This window comes from Doryrhamphus excisus, linkage group LG4, assembly GCF_037039965.1.
Source record: "Doryrhamphus excisus strain RoL-2023G ecotype Guam linkage group LG4, RoL_Dexc_Guam_v1.1, whole genome shotgun sequence".
NCBI classification, from domain to species: Eukaryota; Metazoa; Chordata; class Actinopteri; order Syngnathiformes; family Syngnathidae; genus Doryrhamphus; species Doryrhamphus excisus.
Window position 1 is genome coordinate 7,994,796 of NC_136360.1, and position 22,885 is coordinate 8,017,680.

The 22,885-nt window shown below is 43.0% G+C and overlaps 1 protein-coding gene across 4 annotated transcripts; it reads right to left on the bottom strand.

Annotated features, from left to right (window-relative positions):
* Positions 1 to 238: 238 nt before the first annotated feature.
* Positions 239 to 20,900, bottom strand: zbtb7a (zinc finger and BTB domain containing 7a). Of its 4 annotated transcripts, none has more exons than XM_058072676.2 (5): positions 20,675 to 20,900; positions 8,520 to 8,636; positions 7,122 to 7,685; positions 3,303 to 4,171; positions 239 to 1,707 (listed from the first exon to the last, which is right to left on the bottom strand). In XM_058072676.2, the coding sequence occupies exons 2-5, from the start codon at positions 8,547 to 8,549 to the stop codon at positions 1,284 to 1,286; spliced, it is 1,887 nt and encodes a 628-aa protein (XP_057928659.2). In that variant the 5' UTR covers positions 8,550 to 8,636; positions 20,675 to 20,900; the 3' UTR covers positions 239 to 1,283. The 4 variants fall into 4 exon arrangements, with proteins under 4 accessions (XP_057928659.2, XP_057928662.2, XP_057928664.2 ...); XM_058072679.2 differs by lacking the exon at positions 20,675 to 20,900 and adding an exon at positions 19,681 to 19,815; XM_058072681.2 differs by lacking the exon at positions 8,520 to 8,636 and having other exon boundaries at positions 20,675 to 20,899.
* Between the last annotated feature and the right edge of the window lie 1,985 nt (positions 20,901 to 22,885).

Here is a 22,885-nt window from a genome sequence, read left to right on the forward strand (position 1 = left end):
ATATACCACCCCCTCTTTTTGTTGGATGTCTTTAGTTAAGCTGTGCAAACATAGAAAAAAAGGTGCTAATCTTTTCTCTTCATCACGCTCATTTCTCTCATTTGGGCTCCCTGTCGTTCCCTAACCTGCGCCTTGTCACACAAGGACTCACTGCACAAAGTGAAGCACATTCATTCATTCCCATTCCTCACCCGATTGGGCGGGAACTGTCAAGTGTTGGTTCTTTTTTTTTTGAAAAAAAAAAAAACCAAACAGGGGACAGCGTTATCGCGCAACAAACATTCATACAGGCCCAATACAACATTAAGCCCATGAGGAGAAGCCAGAATGTTAAGCACACCTCAGCGTTAACAGGGATGTCATATCGCCACATGCTGTATATACATGTATACAATTATAAAGTGTCAAGTACCCAGTCAACTAAAAACAGGAACAAAACAAAAAAAAATTAAGACAAAAGCCCAAAACGATGAACTGAAATTGCAGGGCTGTGAGAGCAGTGGTAGCTTTTAAAAAACACCATCTCTTCAACCTGCAACCCTTGAGCCTCCACTAATGTGGATTCGACTCGCTGATCAATTGCAACTGTAATTTCTTAGAATGCATTTTTTTTTTCATAGAGTAAGTAACACTTCAATCAAACCTTGTTTGACTCTTTCTGGAGCATTTGGAGAGCAAGTGAGCGAGAGCTGTTGCATCACAAGTGTGGTGAGTTTTCCTTGCATATGCCATATTATGGCAATGTTGTTTCTATGGTAACTGTACATCTCTAGACCTGCAAAAGAATTTAGGAAAAAAAAAGCTGTTTTCTCTGGGAAAGATTTGTCCTCACTTCACCCGTACGGCAGCCAAAAGGAGCACAGACACTTCTGCTTCAGCGTTCGAAGGCTGTGAGGACAAAAGCAATAATAAAAACCTAAAATCAACTGCATAGTTGCTTAAGAGTTTCTTGGTGTCCTTTATACATTATGCCAATGTATAAAAACCATTATCACTGATAAGAAATGGCCCAGAAAGTGGATGTCTTGGGTGCGTGATTTGAAGCATTCTTTGCTCTTTAAACCGACTCAAGTGCTTGCGCATCTACTTTGTTTCCCAAAGTAAAAAGAGAAAAGAAATGTTAAGATTAAAATTTTTAGACACCCTGATTTGGTTTATAGAGGAAATAGCTGTTTTTTTTGTTTATATATGTTTGATAGTTCGGATCTGTGTGTTTTTCCCTCCTCTGTGTAGACAGGTGGGAGAAGAGTGACGACAACATCTGTCTGTCAAAAGTCTTTGTCTCAGGGTCCGGCCCCCCCAGCTAACTCCTGCAGCTGAGGGCTGTGTGCATGGGCCCCCTCTACCTCCGACTTGAGAGCTTCAGAGAGATGCTGTCCCTTGATGATGTGAGGTTCCAGGCCAGTGTCTGAGCCAGGGCTCAGCAGGCCCATCGGCGCCTCCAGGAGCCCGGACTCTCGCACTCGAGGCTTTCGGCCTCTGCGAGACGGGATGCCGTTGCAACCATCCTTCTTGAGGTGGCGGTGCAGGTGATCGGAGCGCACAAAAGTCTTAAAGCAGCTGGAGCATTGGTAGGGGCGCAGGCCGGTGTGAACACGCATGTGGTTCTTCAGGTCGTAGTTGTGAGCGAAGGCAGCCCCACATTGCGTACAAAGGTAAGGCTTCTCTCCTGTATGCTTCCGCATGTGGACCTTGAGCTTGTCCTGCCTGTAAAGGAGGGGAAAAAGAAATCAAATCAAGAGTACTTCATATGATTGTCATGTGTGTCATGTAGAAAAAGCCACAAAGTAAACACATATTGATTCTTACACAGTCTAAATATGCTGCAAATGGTTTTACTTTGTCTGTAATGGACAACCATTTCCCGTGAGGTCAGCTAGGCTACGTGAAACAACACCATAAACTCTTCATCTTTATCTGCGTAATGGCACTCAAGAGTGCAACTGCGGACTGACAATAAAGCTCAATGTTCATTGTATCACTTGGCATTTTTTATGATTCTATCTGAACTTTCCTGGGCGGACAACAGCAGAGTCAACTAACTGACAGGGGATTAAGCCATTTACTAGACAAAAACAACACCGAATCATTTTGAAACCTGACATATGGTACAACTGTCACCTCAATTTGAACATTTCTAGAGTAAAAGAAGTTTTATTTATTTAATTATTATTATTTATTTATTATTATTATTTATTTAAATCAGAAAAAAAATCATCTTGGCTGATGAATGTTGTGTTTTATGTGTCATTACACTGGCACTTTTTGTTCTTAAATATGTGTAGCAACTGCATCATAACATACTTAATTTACACATTACAATGCGCTGCACTTTGTACTTTAATCAGAATCCCTTCATCGTGCAGTTGCAGCTCCACCCACCTCCCTGTAAACTTCAACAACATACAGTAAGGAATATAAAAGGATTAGCTCTCATGCTAAACACGGAAGCAACAACTTGTAGAAACTGTGTCACACATATCTAAGTTGACCAAGCACAGGAACACCACAACACAAACACTTGTTGGAATTCAAACTGATAGAAGTTCATTATGACCATGTGCAGCGTAACCCCGATCAAATTGGATTAAGATTACAAATAGCCCACTTCCCACTACTGGTTGAATTTAACCAGGAAGCCAATTTCAATTTGTCATCTCTTCCTGCCATGTCAGCAGAGGTTCTCTGTGTTTCCAGGCACAAATGCTCTGATTGATAAAATAAAATCAGGATTTCAAGGAAAAGACAGAGGGAGATACAAGGAGACTACTCAAAGTCGCTTGATTCAAGTCTCACATTTATCTGAGCCGCATGAAGCAGATTTCATTGGCGAGGTAAAGTAGGGACAAAATGAGAGGGGGGATGGAGGTGTACAGTATAATACTGTGCCGTGGGCAATAATCAACATAAACAGAGATCAAAAGTTCATATGGCTGCAATGAAGGACACAAAGAACAACCCTGTAACCCCCACCCCAATCAGAACTTTATAGCAGCCCTTCACTAGATAACACCAGCAAGCCTTCTTTTATAGGACCCCTGTGCTACACGACCAGGACTTTGCTTTAGATACTATCACAATAAAACCCACTTTTATATGCATATATATTCCTGTAAAATACACTACATGCTAAGCCATGTAAAAATAAACAGCAGGCTTGATTAACTGCGCTGGCCCCTTAATGCAAAGCCTAATTCTCCTACTCTTGACTTTGCAGCGCATCCCACTTGCTGGGTGCTTTGCCAAGTCCAAGACTGTTAGTACACGTGACACGGGGCGGTCACTTCATTAATGGGGCTTACCTGGTAAAGCGCACTTTGCAGATGGCGCACTCATAGGGTTTCTCTCCTGTGTGTGTTCGGATGTGGCGGGGTAGCTTTCCTGCTCCTTGAATGACCTTGGAGCATATGGGGCACTTCTGAAAGGCCTTTGAGCGCATTTTCCTCTCCCCTCCACCTCCCCCACTGGCCCTCTCTCCCCTCTCCCCTCCGCCAACTCTGTCATGGCCAGAGATGCCTCGTGATAACCACAGCGGCGCCACTCCTGGTGTCACAGCGGCAGGGGTGTCCTCGCGCTGCGTGCTGTTAAAGTAATTGTAGTAAAATTCCATATCCGGGTCATCACCATCGCCTGGCTCTTCCCCGGGCCCATGCTCCTTTTGCCTCTCGATGGAGTCCATCATCCTCTGCAGGAGGGCACTGGCTGAGCCTCTGTCCCTTGCCATGAGTTGTCTGGCCCCGTCCTCTGCCTCTGTTGCGTCATGCCCCAACCGGGACTCAGGGGGGAGGTAGAAGTGCCCATTCTGGGACGGTGGATAGTAGAACGACCCAAGGCTTATACCATTGCCCTGCACCGCCTCTACGTCTTCTTCTTCATCGTCCTCTTCTTCCTCCTCCTCTGGCTCATGTGTGGGGGCTTGGGTCAATGCCAGGGTGAAGGGGGAACAGAATTCACCAGTGCCAACAGGTGTCCCATTGCTCGGGGTCCCCCCATTGCCGTGGTTAAAGTGCAGGTGCGTGGGCAGGTCCCTGAGCTCTGGCGTGCTGCAGCTGCTGCTCCAGTGCGCCCCTCTCTGGAAGTACTCCAGGAACTCTCGGGCACGCACCTGATTTCCCTGCTCTCCTCCTCCTCTGCCCCTCTCCTCATCCTCTTCTCTTTGCTCACTGCCCGCCTGGAGAAAAAAAAAATCTGTTTTAGAGTAAACCGGGAATGAAGCTGTAACTGCTTACAGAGGAAACAAAGTCACCTGCCCCTGTTTTAAGATGAAATACCCTTCTTCACACATCATGCAAAAAGGCCAAGCATCTCACAAGCCTTTAGTTCAGTGAGCATCTACATGATTAACTTCACATATTTTCTGCTCTTTTGTTTTTGTGATGCCACCACACGGATATACTGATATGTAATATTTGTGACTTGTGTGCACCTTTAAGAGGCAGGGCCTGGAAAGTGATGTGTGTGATGTCAGCTGAATCTTAGCAAGGTTAGCAGTGTGGTGAGTGTAGTGACTGGCATAAGTTGTGGCTGACAGCAGCTCCTGTCTGCTTGTTAATAAAAGAAGTCGAGTACATCGTCAGTCTCTCCTTAACCACGTTTTCGTCTTTGAACTCTGCACTCGCCTGGAGTGCACTGCTGGGGCCACCTGCGCACACCTGGGAGAGCCATGCTTGGACACTCACTTGTTGTCAGATTGTTGTCTACACTCTCTCCCTGCTCAACCATCTCCTCGTGCTGTGCTATTGTGCGTACATCTTACTCTCTGGACTTTTACTCTTTGTGTCTGAAACATTTACGTGTGACAAACATGCAAAAAAAAATGGAAGGGGCAAACACTTTTTCCACATTACTGTAATTGTATTATATGTATGTATTATTCTCAATTGCTATTGGCCAGTACGAGATAGTGATGGTATAATGTTGAAAAATATCTCGGTTTCACAGGATTATAATTACACCTCTAAAATGTGACATTTTGGAAAGTCCTCATTGAAAAGAAAATAACTTCTTTGTTGAACAGTAATTTTTAAACAAAACAACATGATGGAAGTTGAACATTCATTTTCTACCGCTTTTCCTCACAAGGGTTGCGGGAGAGAGGAAGGGGTACACCCTGGAATGGTCGCGAGCCAATCACAGGGCACATATAGACAAACAACCATTCACACTCATATTCATACCTATGGACAATCGCCAATTAACCTAGCATGTTTTTGGAATGTGGGAGGAAACCGGAGTACCTGGAGAAAACCCACGCATGCACAGGGAGACCATACAAACTCCACACAGAGACGGCCGTGGGTGGAATTGAACCCTGGTCTCCTAGCTGTGAGGTCTGCACGCTAACCACTCGACCGCTGTGCCGCCCTCAAATTGAACATATATACTTAAAATAACTAACAACAAATAACGGAATAATTTCTACAAAAGTATATAAATAATAAAATGCAGTTCTTAATGCAGTATACTGTAGCTTAGGCCTGTCACGATTATGAAATTGATTCATTGAATGATAAATAAAAACAAAGTTGATAATTTTGTCTGCTTCAAGAAATGGAAAAAAATGTCAATAATATAGATTTTTGACAATAATTTGTAGGACAATTATTATCAAGCAAAATTTGTTTCATGACTGGCCTACTGCAGCTGATCATATCACACAAACAAATAGGTATTTTCTTTGTAAAAAAATAAAACAAAACAAAAAACTAAGCAAAATGAAAATAAATGCAGTCAGTGGCTGAAAAGGTCACAACATAATTTAAAAAAATCATAATGTTACAATATTATTTCATAGCACAGGTGAAAATGCAGCACCAGTGTTTTGGAGTTGTTGGGATTGTGTCTTTGCTGAGTCATGCTAACATGCTCGAGTAGCTTCAAGTTTCACTTGTCATGTACTATACATTTTACGCTGAAACGTGTAGTGTCAATACATGTTTACAATACAAGCAATGAGATGAGACTCATTAGATTATTATATTCAGTGGGCCATAACATTTGTTGTGCCTAAACATTAGTTTGATAGCTGCAAAGCCAGGTGAAATACACACTAAATCCACACGCTACGGGATGCAGAAATCTGAGGGCACACCGCTTGTCACGCCGGCTCTGCTTCATGCTAAAGAGGAAGCTAATGTCGGTGTTACCTATGCCACGGCGGCTCGACGTTTGGCAACACAGCACGTCCGTGGTTACAGCAAAGTGAAGCCCAGTTCTAACTGCGAGGAATAACACAGGACAAGACAAAGTATTTCCACATAGTGGCCGTACTGGTCCCCCACTTTCTCTCATACAGAAGATGGACAATTTTTGCGGTTTTGAAACCATGACTTTTTCATGCCATGGTATATCCTCAAACCGTAACAGGCCCATGCCTAATTCCCAATGGAGAAAAACATTCCTAAATACAAGCAAATCTCATTAATGTATGGAAAAACAACTTGAATGTGTAACTGTAACTACATGATGGTGAGTGAAATGCTGCCAATATTGTTATGTGATAACGATACAAGACAGAGTCTATCGCACGTCACGATGCTTGATTATGCGGACGTGTAGCTGTGATATGATGTGGCTGTAGTCTGGTAAAAAAATAAAAAATAAAAAAAGAGTGTGCTGTTCCTCCACACAAGCTATTGGCTCAGTATGAGTAAGCGTTGAACTAACCCCAAGGCCGTGGGTGTGTGTTTGGCATCGTGAGACAGACTGATAACGGCCTTGATGCAAGCTTGACGGGGTTCATTACTGAAACTTAATGAAGGGGAGAGTCACAAGGACCACACACCTTAATGTTAAACAGTTGTTCTTGTTGGACAACATGCATATACTACCTGTACAGAGCCATTACATTTTTGAGTGGAGCAGTATGGTGCACTTGACAAGTAAATGGCAAGATTTAGCATTGTATAGGTGTTTGGTCTGCACTAAACTGATTTATTTATTTTTTTCTTCTCGTGCCAAAAAGGGTGTTGAATAAGCAGTCTTCTAGTGAGCTATTGTTGCCTCTTCTATTGTATCTTGTAGCAGTTTTTAATGCATCACAACATCAGATATCCAACTTTACCAGGGATTACATTTCCCCCTGAAATTTAAACACAAGTAGTTCTGCAATGGTGTCCTACCGGCGGGGAGAGCACTTTGGTGTCCAGCAGGTGTGTACAGACATCCTGAACAGGTGGGATCTCCAGCAGGCGTGCAGCTGCGAGGATGTCAGCCACACTGCCGTGGCTGACAGTCAGGGTGGCCGTGTAGGCAAAGTCCAGCAGCGCTTCCAGAGCCTCGGCCACCACAAAGTCGATGTTGTAGACATTGCGTTGGTCTGCGGCTGCCCCCGAGGTGAACAGCTTGTGGAAGTAGGAGCTGCAGGATGCCAGGACGGAGCGGTGAGCTGGGAACTCCCGGTCCTGTGTGACCAGGAGCACGTCACACAGCAGGCCGCTGAGCCGTTGTTTGTTGAGACTGCCCAGGATGTCTGCGCTGTGCTCGGGAAAAGGGATCCCCACCGGGCCCTCTTCGGCCTCTCCGGATCCTCCTCGGCATCCGCTGCTCCCGCAGCCCGCCGTTCCCCTGAGCCGTCTTCCTCCCCTCCCGCCGGCTCCGGACGACATCTTCCACCAGCCTGCCGCCGAGCCGCCTAGCACAGCCCCCACCCGTGTATCCGTCCTGCCGTCCGTCTGTCTGCCTGTCTGAAGGGGGACAACACAGGACATGAGAAACAGCCATGAACATTTTAATTTCTCTATCAATTATTAGATTATTAGTATCATTATTCGACAAATTAAACTACGCTGTAGAAAAAGTAAATCAAGCTGCCCCAGTTTTCATTTATGGTGGATAATGATCTGAAAATATTGCTTCAGCTGTAAAAAATTGTAAACAAACATTTGACACAACTGCAAGTTGTCAGATATGACTTTAGATTATAAATAGAAACAATATTAGGGGTGTCATGAGACACACATCTCACAAGACGATGCATGAGATTGGGTCCACAACAATGAGATTAGAGAAGATTCTGACTACAAATGTAGTTAGAATGTTGTATTTTCATGTTAAACGATGCCAAAGTTTCAGATAATGGGATTTGCGTTTTTGGAAGTTAGCCCTTGAAGAAGCTTGGGATGGCTCAAAGCACTAGGTTTCAGAGGGCGTTGCAAAATTGTTCCTTTGTGATGTCACAGAGGAGCCGCGTTCCATATGGGTGTGGCTGTAAGGCCAGATACGCTCTCTGCCTTCCCCCAAGCTCTGTTTCTGTGTTTACCTTGCTAACAATGGCTCGTAAAAGTGTTTCTTTGGATTTGTTTACAATTCCTAAAGACGCCACCATCATGCACAAGTTGTTGTAGTTCCTGATTTCCTACCGGCAAAAGAAATGTATTTTAATCTGTCTATCTGTTGCGTGAACATGGGCGAGCTGGAATAGCCAACAAACTTGAAGCGTTCCAACGTTACTTGGTCGTAAGAGTTGTGCATAAATGTACGCATTTTGCTAAAGCAAGTACAGTGGATAAATCCCATACTTTGCATAGGAATGCTCTCTGCGCACACATTTCTGTAGTGGTTTGCTTGGCAAGATATCAGAAACAGGCAAAAATGTTGATTGCGCTTCTCCAAAGTCAAAGCTGATCTTGTTTTGCCTGAAACACAAAGATAGGTCTACTTTCATGGATTACTAAGGAAATTCAAAAGTAGTAAAAAAAATGTGGCTGAAATCAGAGTATTTACAGCAATTTTTTCAAATAAACGATTAATCAAATACCAAAATAGTTATTCATGAATTGAATAATCGATTAATCATCGATTCATTGATTAATCATTGCAGCTCTAGTGCTTACACCAGTTTATGTTCTATCCCAACTGGACTTTAATCAAAGAAGTAAGATGTTAACAGAGTTTTGGCAAGTTGTTGTCTTTGAAAGCATTTTTGTTCCTATTTTATGTTATGCAAAATCTAACATATCAGATTCAACTATGAAAGTCGAAGACAGTCTTAGTTGAAAGACAGCCCTTGATGGATCCCATTTTTTTCCAAAACTGCCTGAACCCTCTTGGGCATGCAGTTCACGAGAACATCACAGGTTGCCTCTGGAATCCGCTTTCATGACTCCATTATGACATCACAAAGCTGGTAAATGTTAGACACGTTGCACTCCTCCACCGTCCAGTTGAGGATGCCCCACGAATGCTCAATAGGGTACACACAGCATCTTTATCAAGGCAGTGGTCATCTTGGAAGTGTGTTTGAGGTTCTTATGATGTTGGAATACGGTCCTATACTCAGAGGCGGACCTTGGGGGCTGAAACAAAGAAATGAATTGGGCCCCAACCCCATTTGTGCACACGGAAAAAATTAGTTCTTTTGCACACAATTTCTGGGCTAATCTTCATTGTGTCTCTCTCAAGTGGGGAACTCGGTGGCTGTTAAACAAACAAACCTTGTGCTGATCGACGCAGACAGCGCTGAAGGCAGATAGGGCCGTGTGGGCCCCCCCCCCAAAAGACGGTTTGCTATGCTGTTGTTTCATAATTGCATCACAAATGCCCATTGTTGTCATTTCTGTGCAGTACATGTATTAGCATTTGGGGCACCCAGTCTCTCAGGAGCCACCTAGTGGGGGCCCCTTAAAAGCAAGGGCCCCAGGCAAATGCCTGGTTTGCCTGTTTCCACTCACCGCCTCTGCCTGTGCTGCATCGCGCCGTGCTTCAGTATGGTAATGGTTTGATTTTATTTGAACATGTACACAATTTACAATGGAATACATCACATAGTACAATTCACAGTTTTGCATGTCCAAAAGGAGTAGGAAGAAGCTTAGCCTATTTAATCCTACCCTCCACCCTTTTCACATCTATTGACATCATTTATTTACTTCCTGTATGTCACAATACATATTGGCAATCATGTTTCCCTCAATGAACTATCGCTCCCCAGTGCCAGTCAAACACCATGCTTGACTGTAGACACACTTTTCTTTGTAATTTTCACCTGGTTGCTGCCACACACTTGACAGTATCGGAACCAAATATGTCTATCTTGGTCTCATCAAACCACAGGACATGGTTCCAATAATCCATGCTCTTAAGACTTCTGAGATGACAGCCATGCAAAGCAGTTTGATGCACTGTGTGGTGTATTCGAATCTCTGCAGCAATGCTGGCAGTGCTCATATGGGCCAGTTAACGGTTTCAAGGTGTACCATGGTATGAAAAAGTCAGTTTTCAAACCTCAACAAATACACAATCCAGCAACTCCAAAATACTTGTGGACAACCTCCACTTTCACAATGCTATGTAATAACGTAACACAGAGTTAAAAAATATTCACGTTGTGACCAGTGATTACATTTACCTTTATTTTTAAATATTTATAGTCTTGTCGGGTTGTGAACCTATGTGACCGGATATCCGGATTGACAAGTGAAACTTAACGGCTGCATCAGTAACAGCCTCCTGGATTGATAATTAGCCATAAATCCTTAGATGAATTGATTATTGGGACATGCTCCAGGTATTATAAGACTAGCAACTGGTTGTCTACAACAAAATATGTATTTTGTTGGCTCTATGTTCCTAACACAAAAATATTAAGTAACATTGAATCTTGGTCTGGTCTGAAACCTATACTGCTATAAATGATGGACGACTATACACACCTATCGTCCTGTGACATGATATATCATGCATTAGGAACTAAATTTCTTAATTATTTCTTTAGAAATAATTCAGTTACTTTAAATATGCATGTTCCACTTCCATCATGTTATATTACATGTTTTAAAAATGACTGCTAAACAGTATTTTTTCCTCTTCTTTTCAGTAAATATATTTCAAAGTAACACATTTTAGAGCTGTAATTATAATGTGATTTTTTTGCCCAAGGTTACGAAACTTACAGTACAGAGTGTGAAAGCGATAACACCAATTTTAACACACCCGCTCCACGTTCACAATGAAGACCTTGAAATACTAAAACAGGTCACATGACCCAGGGGGTTCAATTGTACAGTTTAACATAGTGTTTTAACTCACTTTTGTTTCGGCATGAACGGCTATATGTTGACTTATTTTGCCGGGACAGTAAATTTACACTGTTATCCATACTGCACACTGATGACTATATAAAATATTATATATGTAAAATATGAGTAAAAATGGGGAGGGGGGACTCACGGTTGTTACATACTCTATTGTTTTTCTATTGACTACTGTGTGTGTGTGTGTGTGTGTGTGTGCATGCACTTGTGCAAGAGGTCATGGAGGAAAGATAGGCAGAGGGCACCACGGATCAAAATGCATGCTGGGAGTTGGGCTGAGCGGCACAATGTGTGTCAGCTGGGAGTCAGGGAAGGGAGCTGGACAGAAAAAAAGGTGGAGGGGTTGTAGCGAGAGAGGGGCTGGGGGACCCTGTGGAAAACAGCTCCACGAGGAAGAGGACACGCAACAAGCTGCGAGGGAACAGTATTAAACGGGAGGTTGTCAAGCCGGTCTGAGCTGGTTACCCCACCCTGTACTGTGTGCCAAGTTTCAGGAAAGGCTGTCCCCTTGCTCACGTGTGGGGGGGAGATTAAAATGATCGGCTGAAGCCTGCGGAGTGGGAGGGGGGCTTCAGGAGAACAAACCATCCTCAATTCCTGTATTAATATATTCACATGTGCACACACACAGATACTGGTAGCATCAGAGAGACATCAATAATGCACAAAACACACACACACACACAAACATCTATCGTACATTCACCACCACCACCCCATCCATCTGCCAGGGAGACCCAGCGGGGGGTGAGACCATGGGGTGGGTAGTTGGTTGTGTTGCTCTCTATATGAGCAAGCATTCAAATGAGAGTGGTGCAGATTAGCTGGAGGTATGTTTGCATGCTCGCCCCCCCACCAAACCTGCCTAACCTGGCTGCTTTCTCCTCCCTCACACCTGTTCACCTGCATTCGCCTCTCACGTTCCCCACCTGCCTTTGCTCTGTAAAAAACAACTGTATCTCCACTCCTTGAAATCAGACTGGCATGTAAATTTGGTGACTTGGAAGCAAGGAGCAAAGAGCATGTTCTCCTGCTTGAGACACATGGATAATTTAATTTAAATAATGCTGCACTCAATAGAGTATTAATATAAGAAATGAAATATAAGGACCCGCAACCCTGGTGAGGTTAAGCGGTATAGAAAATGGATGGATGGAAATATGAGGTGAACTACATTCTACATCCATTTTTGCCCAACAGGGAATAGAAATAATATTTATTAATATTTGTTTCATATTTATTAATATATTATAATATTCTTAGCTCTTTAAAAGAAGAAAAAGAAGTTCATGTTGCTTAAAAACAAGACACCACTGAAATGATGAGTTAAGGTGACTTGTGCATCAAATGATTTAAAGATTCTGACTTGTCATATAATTAACGATTAAGAAGTTAAGCACTGAAACAAAAAATAACGAAACACAACTTAACCCTTTGATGCTTGATCATGTGTCAGGAAAGATGACCTGTGACCTACCAATAGTTGTTGGTAAACCTTTGAATTGTACAAGCTAACAGTTAGCATTTAACTGTAGAGTTTATACTATAGTGTAAATATCTACCCTCAATCTGATCACTCTGTCAAGGAGGCTTTGATGAAAAAAAAAAAAAACGGGCTGTCTGACACGACATGAGCAAATTGTATTAGCGAAAGCCTCATCTGAATATGCAGAGGACGACGGAGTGGAAGCAGAGGACAAAGACAAAAAAAAAAAAAGAGTTGCTGGATTTGAAGTGAGAGAGAGAGAAACAAGAAACAGTGAGAGAGAGAGAGAGAGAGAGGGAGAGAGAGGGGGGAAACTACATGGCCTCTGGTTCACATCCTCTCAAGGTGGAAACTGATCTCACTGATCTGTGAGCCCATCCAGACCCGACTCAACCCGTTCTTCTTCATTAAGAGGCGCAACAACACCTGCACTTGGAACTGAGCATTGGCTAGCAAGCTAGTGTACCTGTTATCCCCTTGTGAATACAGGAGCTGACCCTGGGTCGCGGCTTTGTGGGGGTAAAGACGCTGAGCTGAGAGGAGATAAAACAAACACACATACACACACACACACACACACACTTGAACTGAGAGCCAAAGAGGCATGGAGGGATTCCTCTGCATGCACCTGTCCCCAGATGACCTAACGCAGACTAAGAAACACACAGCAACCAACCTGATCCCGGCACCTCCTTGTGGCTTGAAACATTGCTTATCACTAATTCATGCTTGCGGGTGAGGAAGCTCAAAGGCCGGTACAAAGTGAGGCTGTCCATATCCCTAACGTTCTATTTCTAGGGAAGGGTCCACTTCAGCAACCTTGGCCTGCTTTGCAAGTCAAACAACTGCTTAAAACACTTGCCAACCCCCTTCCCTTCATCGCCACAGTGTCAGTCAACCTTTTTGCACACAGCTACAATACCAAGACACGTCAAGCATAAAACAACAAACAGTCTCATTAGTGGCAGTTACTTGTGTGTTTAGTATCCACACCCAAATTGCACGGCAGTCACATTTGATACTGCCTTTTCAGTCAGCAAACTCATAATGGCATAATAATAATAATAATGTATGGCATAATAATTGCGAGTACACTGTAAAAGCAATAAACTTTAATTTATCAAACGTATTAAACATTGTAATTACTTTTTAAAATAAAATAAATATTTATATATTTGAGCAAAAATGGCACTTAAATAAAAATCACAATCAGAATATTTCTGATTCTGAATCAGTCATGATTGTCTGAATATTAGGGGTAGGAACCTCTGGGTACCTCACGATATGACACGCTATACAAGGCTGATGATTATCTCACTATATGGTGACGACAGTGATACTACTATGATACTACTATTAAAGAGGAACTGCCCTTTCTTTGGAATTTTGCCCATCATTCACAATGCTTATGTGAAACATGAACACATATTTCTTTCCCTTTTTTGTGCATTATCACACAAGAAAACAAGTAAATATGAGCTACCTTGCAATGCTGTCATTGGGATACAAATATTTTGACTATGAAGGCCTCTAAAAAAAACCCTCTAACAAAGTAGCATCGTTTGATGTACATGCTGTGATCATGCATTAACACATACACTGATGATATGGAATAGTTGCAGTATCTTGCCGTATTTTGATGGTTTAAAACATTAACGAAACTTTTCTCATACTTAGTTCTGTCAACAACAACAGCAGCGACAACACTTACGATGTTCACTCTCGTTGGGATGGCTGTCTTCCAGCACAATACTTGACAGCAAACGAGCATCTTGTTGAGTTTTTGACTTTTTGACTAGCAATTAGTCCACAAGATAAAAACTGTTTATCATGTTAGCTGCTACAATAATTATATGGCTCTAGCTTGGTTAATATACAAGTCTGTTATGTAAATGTAACAGTGTTGGGTTTTTTTTATGGATTTAGTGTCAAAATAGGTATTTCCCATGACGTCCATTGCTAGCTAGCTATATTAACTCTTTCTCATGCTAGAATGCAAAGAAATGCCAGTTTTTCTTGAGAAAGAGCAACTGGTCAGCATATTTAGCATATTTTTTGTTTCTTCACTTTTGTGAAATAGGTATTGCATATAGCAAAGTCCTTCTCCAGGTTTGTCCAATCATCAGTACTGTAAAATATGAAATACTGTATATCCACACTTTTGCCGGTGCAGCTGTCAATTTTTGTTTTTCACTTGAGTCCGCCAAGTTTTTTTGACAACTTTGCCGGTGTTTCAGGCCGCCGTATAGACATAGTTCAGGAGGGGGGGGGGGTTGTGATGACATTCTACTGCGATTAAGCGGTTGGCCAGGGAGATACTTTTCCACACAAACATTCCTTCTCGTCAAAATGACCTGTTTGGTAGGACCATATGATTTCTGCGTTAATGGAATTGGTCAATGAAAATTGAATTTACTGTTTAATGTTGAATTCATTGACAATGTGAATGAATGTTGTCACCATGAAGAAATTGAATGTTAGTACAGTATTGTATTTTCCTGGTGTGGCAAATGTGGCAGAATGTCACGATAAACATGACATGTTGAAATGCTGACAAACACTGACGAAGTTTGGCGGAACCTCCTCTTACATAGTGTGAATGGAAGTTGGCAGGCTTAGCTTAGTTTAGCATGCTATGCTAGTGTGGTTGTGTGTATACGACTTGAGCTGGATACGTATGTTTTCACTTTTACCGTTTTATGTAAGGAGTGCTTTACAATGCCCGATGATGACACGCAGGTTCTGAGTGAAAAGAGAAAATAAACTATTTCTTTGCACCCAGCTCGTCTTAAGCTGTAAACAGACACACACATACAACACAAGAACAAAGAGACCTAAAAAACCCCCGTTTTAAAAAAAGTCTTTTAGTTTTTTAAATACTACGCATGGTTAGCATGCCATACAGTCCGGAGATCGGGACGATTTGGGTTTGATTCTCCGCTTGGCATCTCTGTGTGGAGTTTGCATGTTCTCCCTATGTGTGAGTTTTCTCCGGGTACTCCGGTTCCTCCCACATTCCAAAAACATGCACGTTAGGTTAATTGTTGACTCCAAATTGCCAACTCCAAACCTCATTTTTTTTTAAATTCTGTAGCATTTTGAGATTGCCAAAATGTAGATGCAATACAAATACAATCCCATCCATTTTCTTTACCGCTTATCCTCATTAGGGTCACAGTATGCAAGTATACTGTGACCAAGTATGCTGGAGCCTATCCCAGCTGATTTCGGGCGAGAGGCGGAACCGGTCGCCAGCTAATCGCAGGGCAACATGCATCAGTATTTCATATTGTCAGAAATTCTACTGGTATACACGTTTTGAATAAAGCTCATTATACAATGCCTTCAAATCTCCGTTTATTGATTTAATAGCATTTCAACCAGAATACGTTAGCATCCATTATACACAGTGCATGCTCTACTACTCTGCTCTACTTAGCATTCAGTTTAGCGACCAGTAAAATACAATAATAAAACAGAGACAATTATTTATAACAGATTAAATCAATCAAGCAATTCTTGTAATGCACACAACTGGACAAGTTTAACACAAGCAACGTCATTGCGCATATAAAGCAGCATCACACGGAAAAGTTGGAATCGGGACACCCCTAATAATAGACAAGTGCTTATCTACACCCTAAGCTGCCTTTTTCTCTGCCACCATTGAACTGAGACTTTTAACACTGCAAGCGAATCGCCTCACTCAAATCAAGAAGATTGAAGGTTGGACCAAGGGGATATTTGCAAGCTACTCTGAATGGGGAGGGGGCGGCTAGTTTCTAGGAAAAGCACATCTTGAACAAGTGCCTAAGTGACCAGCGGATGCCAGGAGACTCGTGGAAGGAAATCTGATTGGTTATATTGGGAGACGAGCAGGAAGAGGCTGAGTGGCTGATAAAACTGACATTACGAAAGCCTGCCTGGGTTGCTTTGCAGCTAACCAGTAAAATGCTACTGAACAGACAGAAAGGTAAAATGGTGGTGGTGGGTGAGGCTGGTTATTAAACACACAAAACACTCATAACTCCAAAGAGTATGAAGGCCTGGCAATCTGGCTCAGATGTCAATGATAACGCAGATCTCGTTCATTTAGCTGGTAAAACCTGCTTCAATATGAGGAAAGAGAAAGCAGGTAGGGGGATTGTTACTTTGTTCGTACTTGAAAGCAGAAACATGCAAAACATTCTTTGTTATGAAACTGTATTAAACACAATCATTCATGGTTTCAAGCTGATCTCATTACTCGCATGAAACATCCCAACAAGATGCAAGTGTTTTCTCTTTGTAAAAAGAAGCATAGTCACATTTTCAAATTAGTTCCTTTAATATTGGCAGTGTTTGGTAAGTAAATACTGTTAAATTGATTACAGGGACTAAAACAACTTTTATCATCAAACAGGTTACAATGTTTTTGTGTGTGTGTGTGTGTGTGTGTGTGTGTGTGTGTGTGTGTGTGTGTGTATGTATGTATTAAAAAGTCCACATGTACACTCTTCCTTTTAGCTTGAGTAACACTGACGCCACCATGCGCCAAACCAGGAAGTGTAACAAAATCTAACACATGGCTTCAGAAAAGAATACTACTGCCGACTAGCAGAACCGTGATGTGCCTGACGTCGAGCCGGAGAAGCCTGCACGCAAACAGGGAAGGAAGTCTTCCTGCGAGTCTGTGGCAGGCATGTAATAGAACCCGCTCTGTAATCAGATGACCGTCTCTCTGCTTGCTCAATGCCTCTGTCCCTACTGTCTGACCCTCCCTCTTTGGCCTTAACATTGCTCCATCTCGGCACAGTAGCCGTCACATCACCTCACTTCCCCTCCTTCTTCTCCACAGCGGCGAAGATCCACCCGTCCTCTTGTGACGTGCCAACATCGAACGCAAACCGCCCATCTCCACTACTAAATCAACATCAACAGAGTCATGCTGGTCACATGCCGCCATCCCGACCACTCGGTCGCCGCTCTGCTTAATTAAAAGGCGGCTGTGGTCTCTGCGCTAGTTATTTTAGCAATATCAAAATAGGCAGTGGCCGTGTGATGAGAGCCTTTAATGAATGTGTGTATTTGCATCACTTCATAAATGTCTGTCCTTCACCCCCAGCCTTAAAAACATCCCGACCTTCTCACACTCCCTCTAATTTGATCAGGTTGTCTTGCCCTCACCGTAAGAAATGTCCCAGAAGAGAACAGAAGAAGCCCCTTTCCTCCCCTGGACACGAACACAACAACAGAAAAACAACAGAGAGGGGTCTGTGTGACTGCATAGCCGGACTGGATGCTGTGGTATACTGAGCAGCTGACCAGGGGAACCAGACAAAAGTGAAGAAGTCAAGCTGCAGTGAGAGTAGGGGCTGCTAAAATGTATTAACATCCACTGGTCCACCCAAATGGTTGTACAAGTATAGGGAAACACATGCCATAAAAGTCGTACAAATCATTCTTCAAACGGGATCCCAAAAATCTTGAGTATTTACTTGAAGTCAGGATTAACTTTTTATTTGCCGTTTGTGTAACACTAGCAGGGTGATATAGCAATGGGGAAGACTGGCTAGCAGCTACTGTTTTTATTTTGTGACCACATGAGACACTATACCCCCCTTTGACTTATAACAAAGTGGATAATGTTTGTTGGTTTAAGTGTAATATTACAGTCCTTAACTTATTTCAACACTGATAGTATGATAGTGAACCGTTAACATCTTATTTAAAATAATAAAAAGGCAATCATCTATTTTTACAGAATATTTCCATTATTTCACATGGGGAAAAATATTTGGAAATCGAAACAACTTTGGAGGTCGCCCCAGGTGCAGTACCGCAACCTTAGCATACATTTACATGTAGCGAGAACAAGAAAAAAAAAGAGTGAGCTTGCAATGAAGCTCGGAATAAAAATCACTGAGGATTCAATCACATATTATTTGCATGTACATTTAAATAACATCTTAGCTTGCATACCAACAGACACTTGAGTCAAAAAAATACAAAAAGCTTCAAATTGCCACGGCCACATCACGCAAACCTGTCTTCTTCGTCTGTCTGAACCTGCTAGTTTCAGGCTATAGTGGTGCAGGCAAAACATACAGGAATATCAAACTGTATTCAGCCTCACCGCCAAATTGATGGGTGGTGTCTTGGACCAGCCCACAGCCACTGAAGTCCCCTGCAATTCCCTTGGAATCTATTGTTGGTAACACAGACGCGCACACACACATGCATGCATGCATGCACACTTACGCACACAAACACATATGGCGTCCTAGTTTAACCTCTTGGTGGGATTCACTTGAGCCAACTATACCCGCGTCAACCAAAGCGGCACCTTGAAAAGTGGCAGAAGAGCCACAGAAGAGCAGAATTTGGACAGTATTGCGCTATAGTTTGTATGTCCTGACAATGAACATTAGGCCACATTTTTTTGGTTCATGCTGCTTCCTTCTGAGAAGCATACCAAACCATTGCCAGGCATTTGGGCGTCTTCAAGTAAGACGTTCTGCTCTGTACCCTCTATGAGCCCACATGAAAAAAAAAACTACAAAAAACGGGTTTGACTAGTATGCACAGCCAAAATATTATGTACCTTGTTCCCATGCACTGAAAGCCGCAGTGACATTTCAAACAAACGAGCGGTACATGACAGGTGATTTTGGAGCCTGTTTTTATCAAAGATACTAGTGAACAAGAGTGACTGGCAATTGTGCCCAAAACATTTAAAAATCTACATTTTCCAAACATATACAACTCATTAGGCACCCATTCAGCATGTCGGGGGTTTCTCAAACAAAACAATTACCCGACAGTGGTTGAAGTATGTATATTTGCAACTTACTTCACTGTTCCACTGCGCTTATTCTAATTGTAGCGGGTGAGAACTTCATAAGACCATGAAAACAAGAGTGATGCACAATGAATTTACATGAGAAGCTAATGACAGAAATGAAAGCTGAATGAGAAAAGAAGCAGGGAAGCTGCTCAGCACTGTCTCAACAGTGACCCATTTGCCTTCACCTCCTTTATCTGCAAGTGGGTCAAGAACTTTGAACTCTCTCCAGCCCCATCGCTCCTTCACCGGCAACATGATGTGGGTTTCATCTCTCCTGCCTGACTCACTTCTAAAGACAATGTGTGTGTGTGTGTGTGTGTGTTTGGAGTGCTTACCAAGTGGAGTGTTCCCCTATCTGCCTCCCCTGCCTGCCTGTCGGCCAGCTCCGCTGCCTCTGTCTCTGGGCAGGGCTCAAGCATTACCAAACAGGAAACTTGCGAGTGGCCCAAGTCATATAGGCAAGCCCTTGCCTGATCACATACAAACACCCCCCTTCCCCTCCAGCAAGCATCACTACCCCACCCCCCTCTATTTTCAGCCCACAACTGGGATCTGTAGCTGTTCTCTTCATTGGCCTGACAGCCCCTGATACACCACACCTCCTTGCTGGGATAGGCTGGCAGCTGCTTTCTTTCCTGGATTGCCACAGGCAAGGCACTCTGGGATGTGGAGTTCCATGAGCCTGCTTGACCCGTTTTACAGCCTGGCTGAGGACTACAAGCCCCAGCTCCCTCGGCTCTCTCCCGCCCCCGCTATCCCCAAGCCTGTTTTAACGTAAGCACTCCGGGGCTGAATTATACACTAGAGTGTGTTGCTAGCAGGCTGCCAGGTATTAAAGTACAGGCAGTGCATGCACAAGCACACACACAAATAAATACACTCAAAACATGGAGGTGGATTCTGTCATCTGCTCACAATGGCGTGACATTTCACACACACCTCAAACTCCTGACCTAAATTACGCCTGCTGTGCCCAACACAACAACATGCCAGGTATTGCACAAAAACTTTTATTATTAAGAACAGTTCCCACTCTCCCTCGCTGCGTGCCTCCACCGCCCGCCACTCCCTCCTGTAAGTGCCTCCACCTACCTGAAAAGTCTTCAACTCATCCCGTAAACTTTATCTCAAGATTCTCTTAGGTAACAAACACTGCAAGGGAAGTATTGTTAAAAAGAGGAACCGTGCGACCCACCTCTCCTCTCAGGCCACCCCCCACCACCACCTCCTTCATTCCTCCCACTCTCCTCCACTGCCCCTGCCTGCTCCCTCTCTGCCTGACAGGCCCAGGGCAGCCAACAAGGGGATGGCAGGCTGCCTTTAGCTCACCTGCGATGGCCGTGGTGGTGCTTGTTGTGGGGTTAGCGCAGCCCTCCACTCTCCTCCTCTCCAGAGCTCTCTTTCTCCCTCCCTCTGTTACTGTTGTGCAGCTTAAAGCCCCCGTATGCGCTAACCAAGCAGCAGCAGATCAACTCAATTCCCTTCCTGGTTTCTGGAGGGCAAAGAGGTCCCTCCCTTTCTCTCTCTCCTCCTCACTCACCCTCTCTCTTAAAGAAACAGCCTCCATCTCCTCTCCCCTGCTCCCTCCCACAGCCCAGCCAGAAAGTAAAGTGGAAATTTCTCCCCTATGACTCCAGAGTAGACACTTGCTAAAGTCATAAACTTAATCAGACAAATGATTAACCCATGCCTTCCCACAGTGTGGTTTCACAATGAATGTCAATTTTTTTTAAACCGTACTCTATGGAGTTGCTGCAATCACGTGTGGTTTAAGGTTAAATTAGGTTGTCCTCCCTTCTTAACAGCCTCATCTCTCCCTTTCCGAACACAGTCGCACCCACCCATCCTACTGCCTGAGGTCATGGCGTCCCACCCCAAAAGCAAGCCATGGCAGATTCCAGCACATAGTAGGGGCTGCCAGCAAGCCCCTTTGCATTCCCTGGTTTGGCCCCCGCTCCTTGCACATAATACCTGCCAAGCTCCAACAGGTGAGCTTGTCAGGGAACACACTGGTGAGTAGGAGTTTTATCGCAAGTTCCCATGTCCACATTCGCAGCTCAAGCACTTGATGTTGCGCCACTTCCCAACCGCCCACCTAGTATACAAGAAGCCACCCCCAAAACACTCTTACAATTGCCATTGTACGGCAGATCAAATTGAAGCACTTCTCAGATGAAGCTAGCCTGAATGTTTTTTTTTTTAAATCACAACTGACACACACGCCATAACGCATACTTAACACCACGTGTCCCATGATGCAGCAGGGATTGGACATGTCATAGGGAGGCAGTGGCACAAGTTGTTGCTTGAGGGCGCTGTTCTGCAACAGAAACACAAAGGAGATAAAGTTTAACATGATTGAATTTTGACTTTTTTGTGTCCAAGCCTGCTATACACAACTGCAGTGATAAAGGTTAGAATGACGATACCTCTGTCAGTCGCAGTCAACATCCAACAAGCGTATTTATTTGGAACAGCGTCAAGTTTTCTATGGCAGTTGTATTGGATCTCATTTGAGGAAATGTACCTATTTGTGGCAATGTTACATTTTAAAACCTTTAAATTCTGATACAGCATGACTTGAACTTTAATTTTATACCACATAAACTTATCCATCCCAAATATTAAATAAGTTAGAGCAGATTTAAGACCGGAAAATAATGCCTTTGGTCCCCATTGCTTTAACAGAGTCAAGACAAAAGCTGTGATCGACCCACAAGTACTACCGTAATACAAAATACATAATAACTTGGGCTGTGAAAAAGTTATTTTCTTCTATCTTAAAGTACGGGTTTTGTAACCAAACTAACCAGTACAAATCACACCACAACACAATGACAATAATTATTCTCACTTAAAATTACATTTTAGGGTAATGCTTACCTTTCTTTTGGTTCACGAGATGAAAAATTTGGGGAAATCTGGAGAGTAACACGTAATAGAGCAAAGATTACTATACTGATTGAAACGGAAGTGTAGCTAATGAATGCTAGCGTGCTAAATCGCAATGCACAGCTAAATGCTAACATTTTTTCTTGCTGGTCATCTAGTTATCTTATCACAAGATATGAGGTGGAACACACACTCAGCCACAATTGATGTTTAATGCCAAATAGCGTCACCAAAATGTGTATGTTTGTCCTCTCATTTAGCACGAATTTACTTGCACAAAAAAAAGTTTTTTTGGTCAACAGACATAGTCCTGTAAACGCGCCTGGTTTAGCAACAAATTCACTAAACATAATACAGAATTTTTGGAAGTACTGAACAGAAGAAAGTTGGATATACTGTACCTGAGAGAAGGTTCTGGAAGGGTAACTTTCCCGCCTATGGTATATGGACGTTATTTAAAAAATGTGAAACTGTATATAGAAATAATTATTGAAATATAGCATATAATATATATATTTGTAAAGTCTACCAACCACAATACTTAACTTAGTATAAGTATACTCACAAATTAGTTATATTTTGCAACCGAATGTCGTCGTGAAGTTACTTCCTTGTAGTGCTTTTCAGACATATAAGCAATTTCCTTTC

What these genes read in the sequence shown, in the direction of transcription:
- zbtb7a (XM_058072686.2), bottom strand. Translation starts at nt 19,764, where the DNA reads ATGCTTGAGCCCTGCCCAGAGACAGAGGCAGCGGAGCTGGCCGACAGG. An exon ending in ATAGGGGAACACTCCACTTG is followed by an intron (nt 7,686 to 19,680) that starts GTAAGCACTCCA and finishes GTCCCCCTTCAG; the next exon opens with ACAGGCAGACAGACGGACGG. An exon ending in TGCAAAGTGCGCTTTACCAG is followed by an intron (nt 1,708 to 3,302) that starts GTAAGCCCCATT and finishes CCTCCTTTACAG; the next exon opens with GCAGGACAAGCTCAAGGTCC.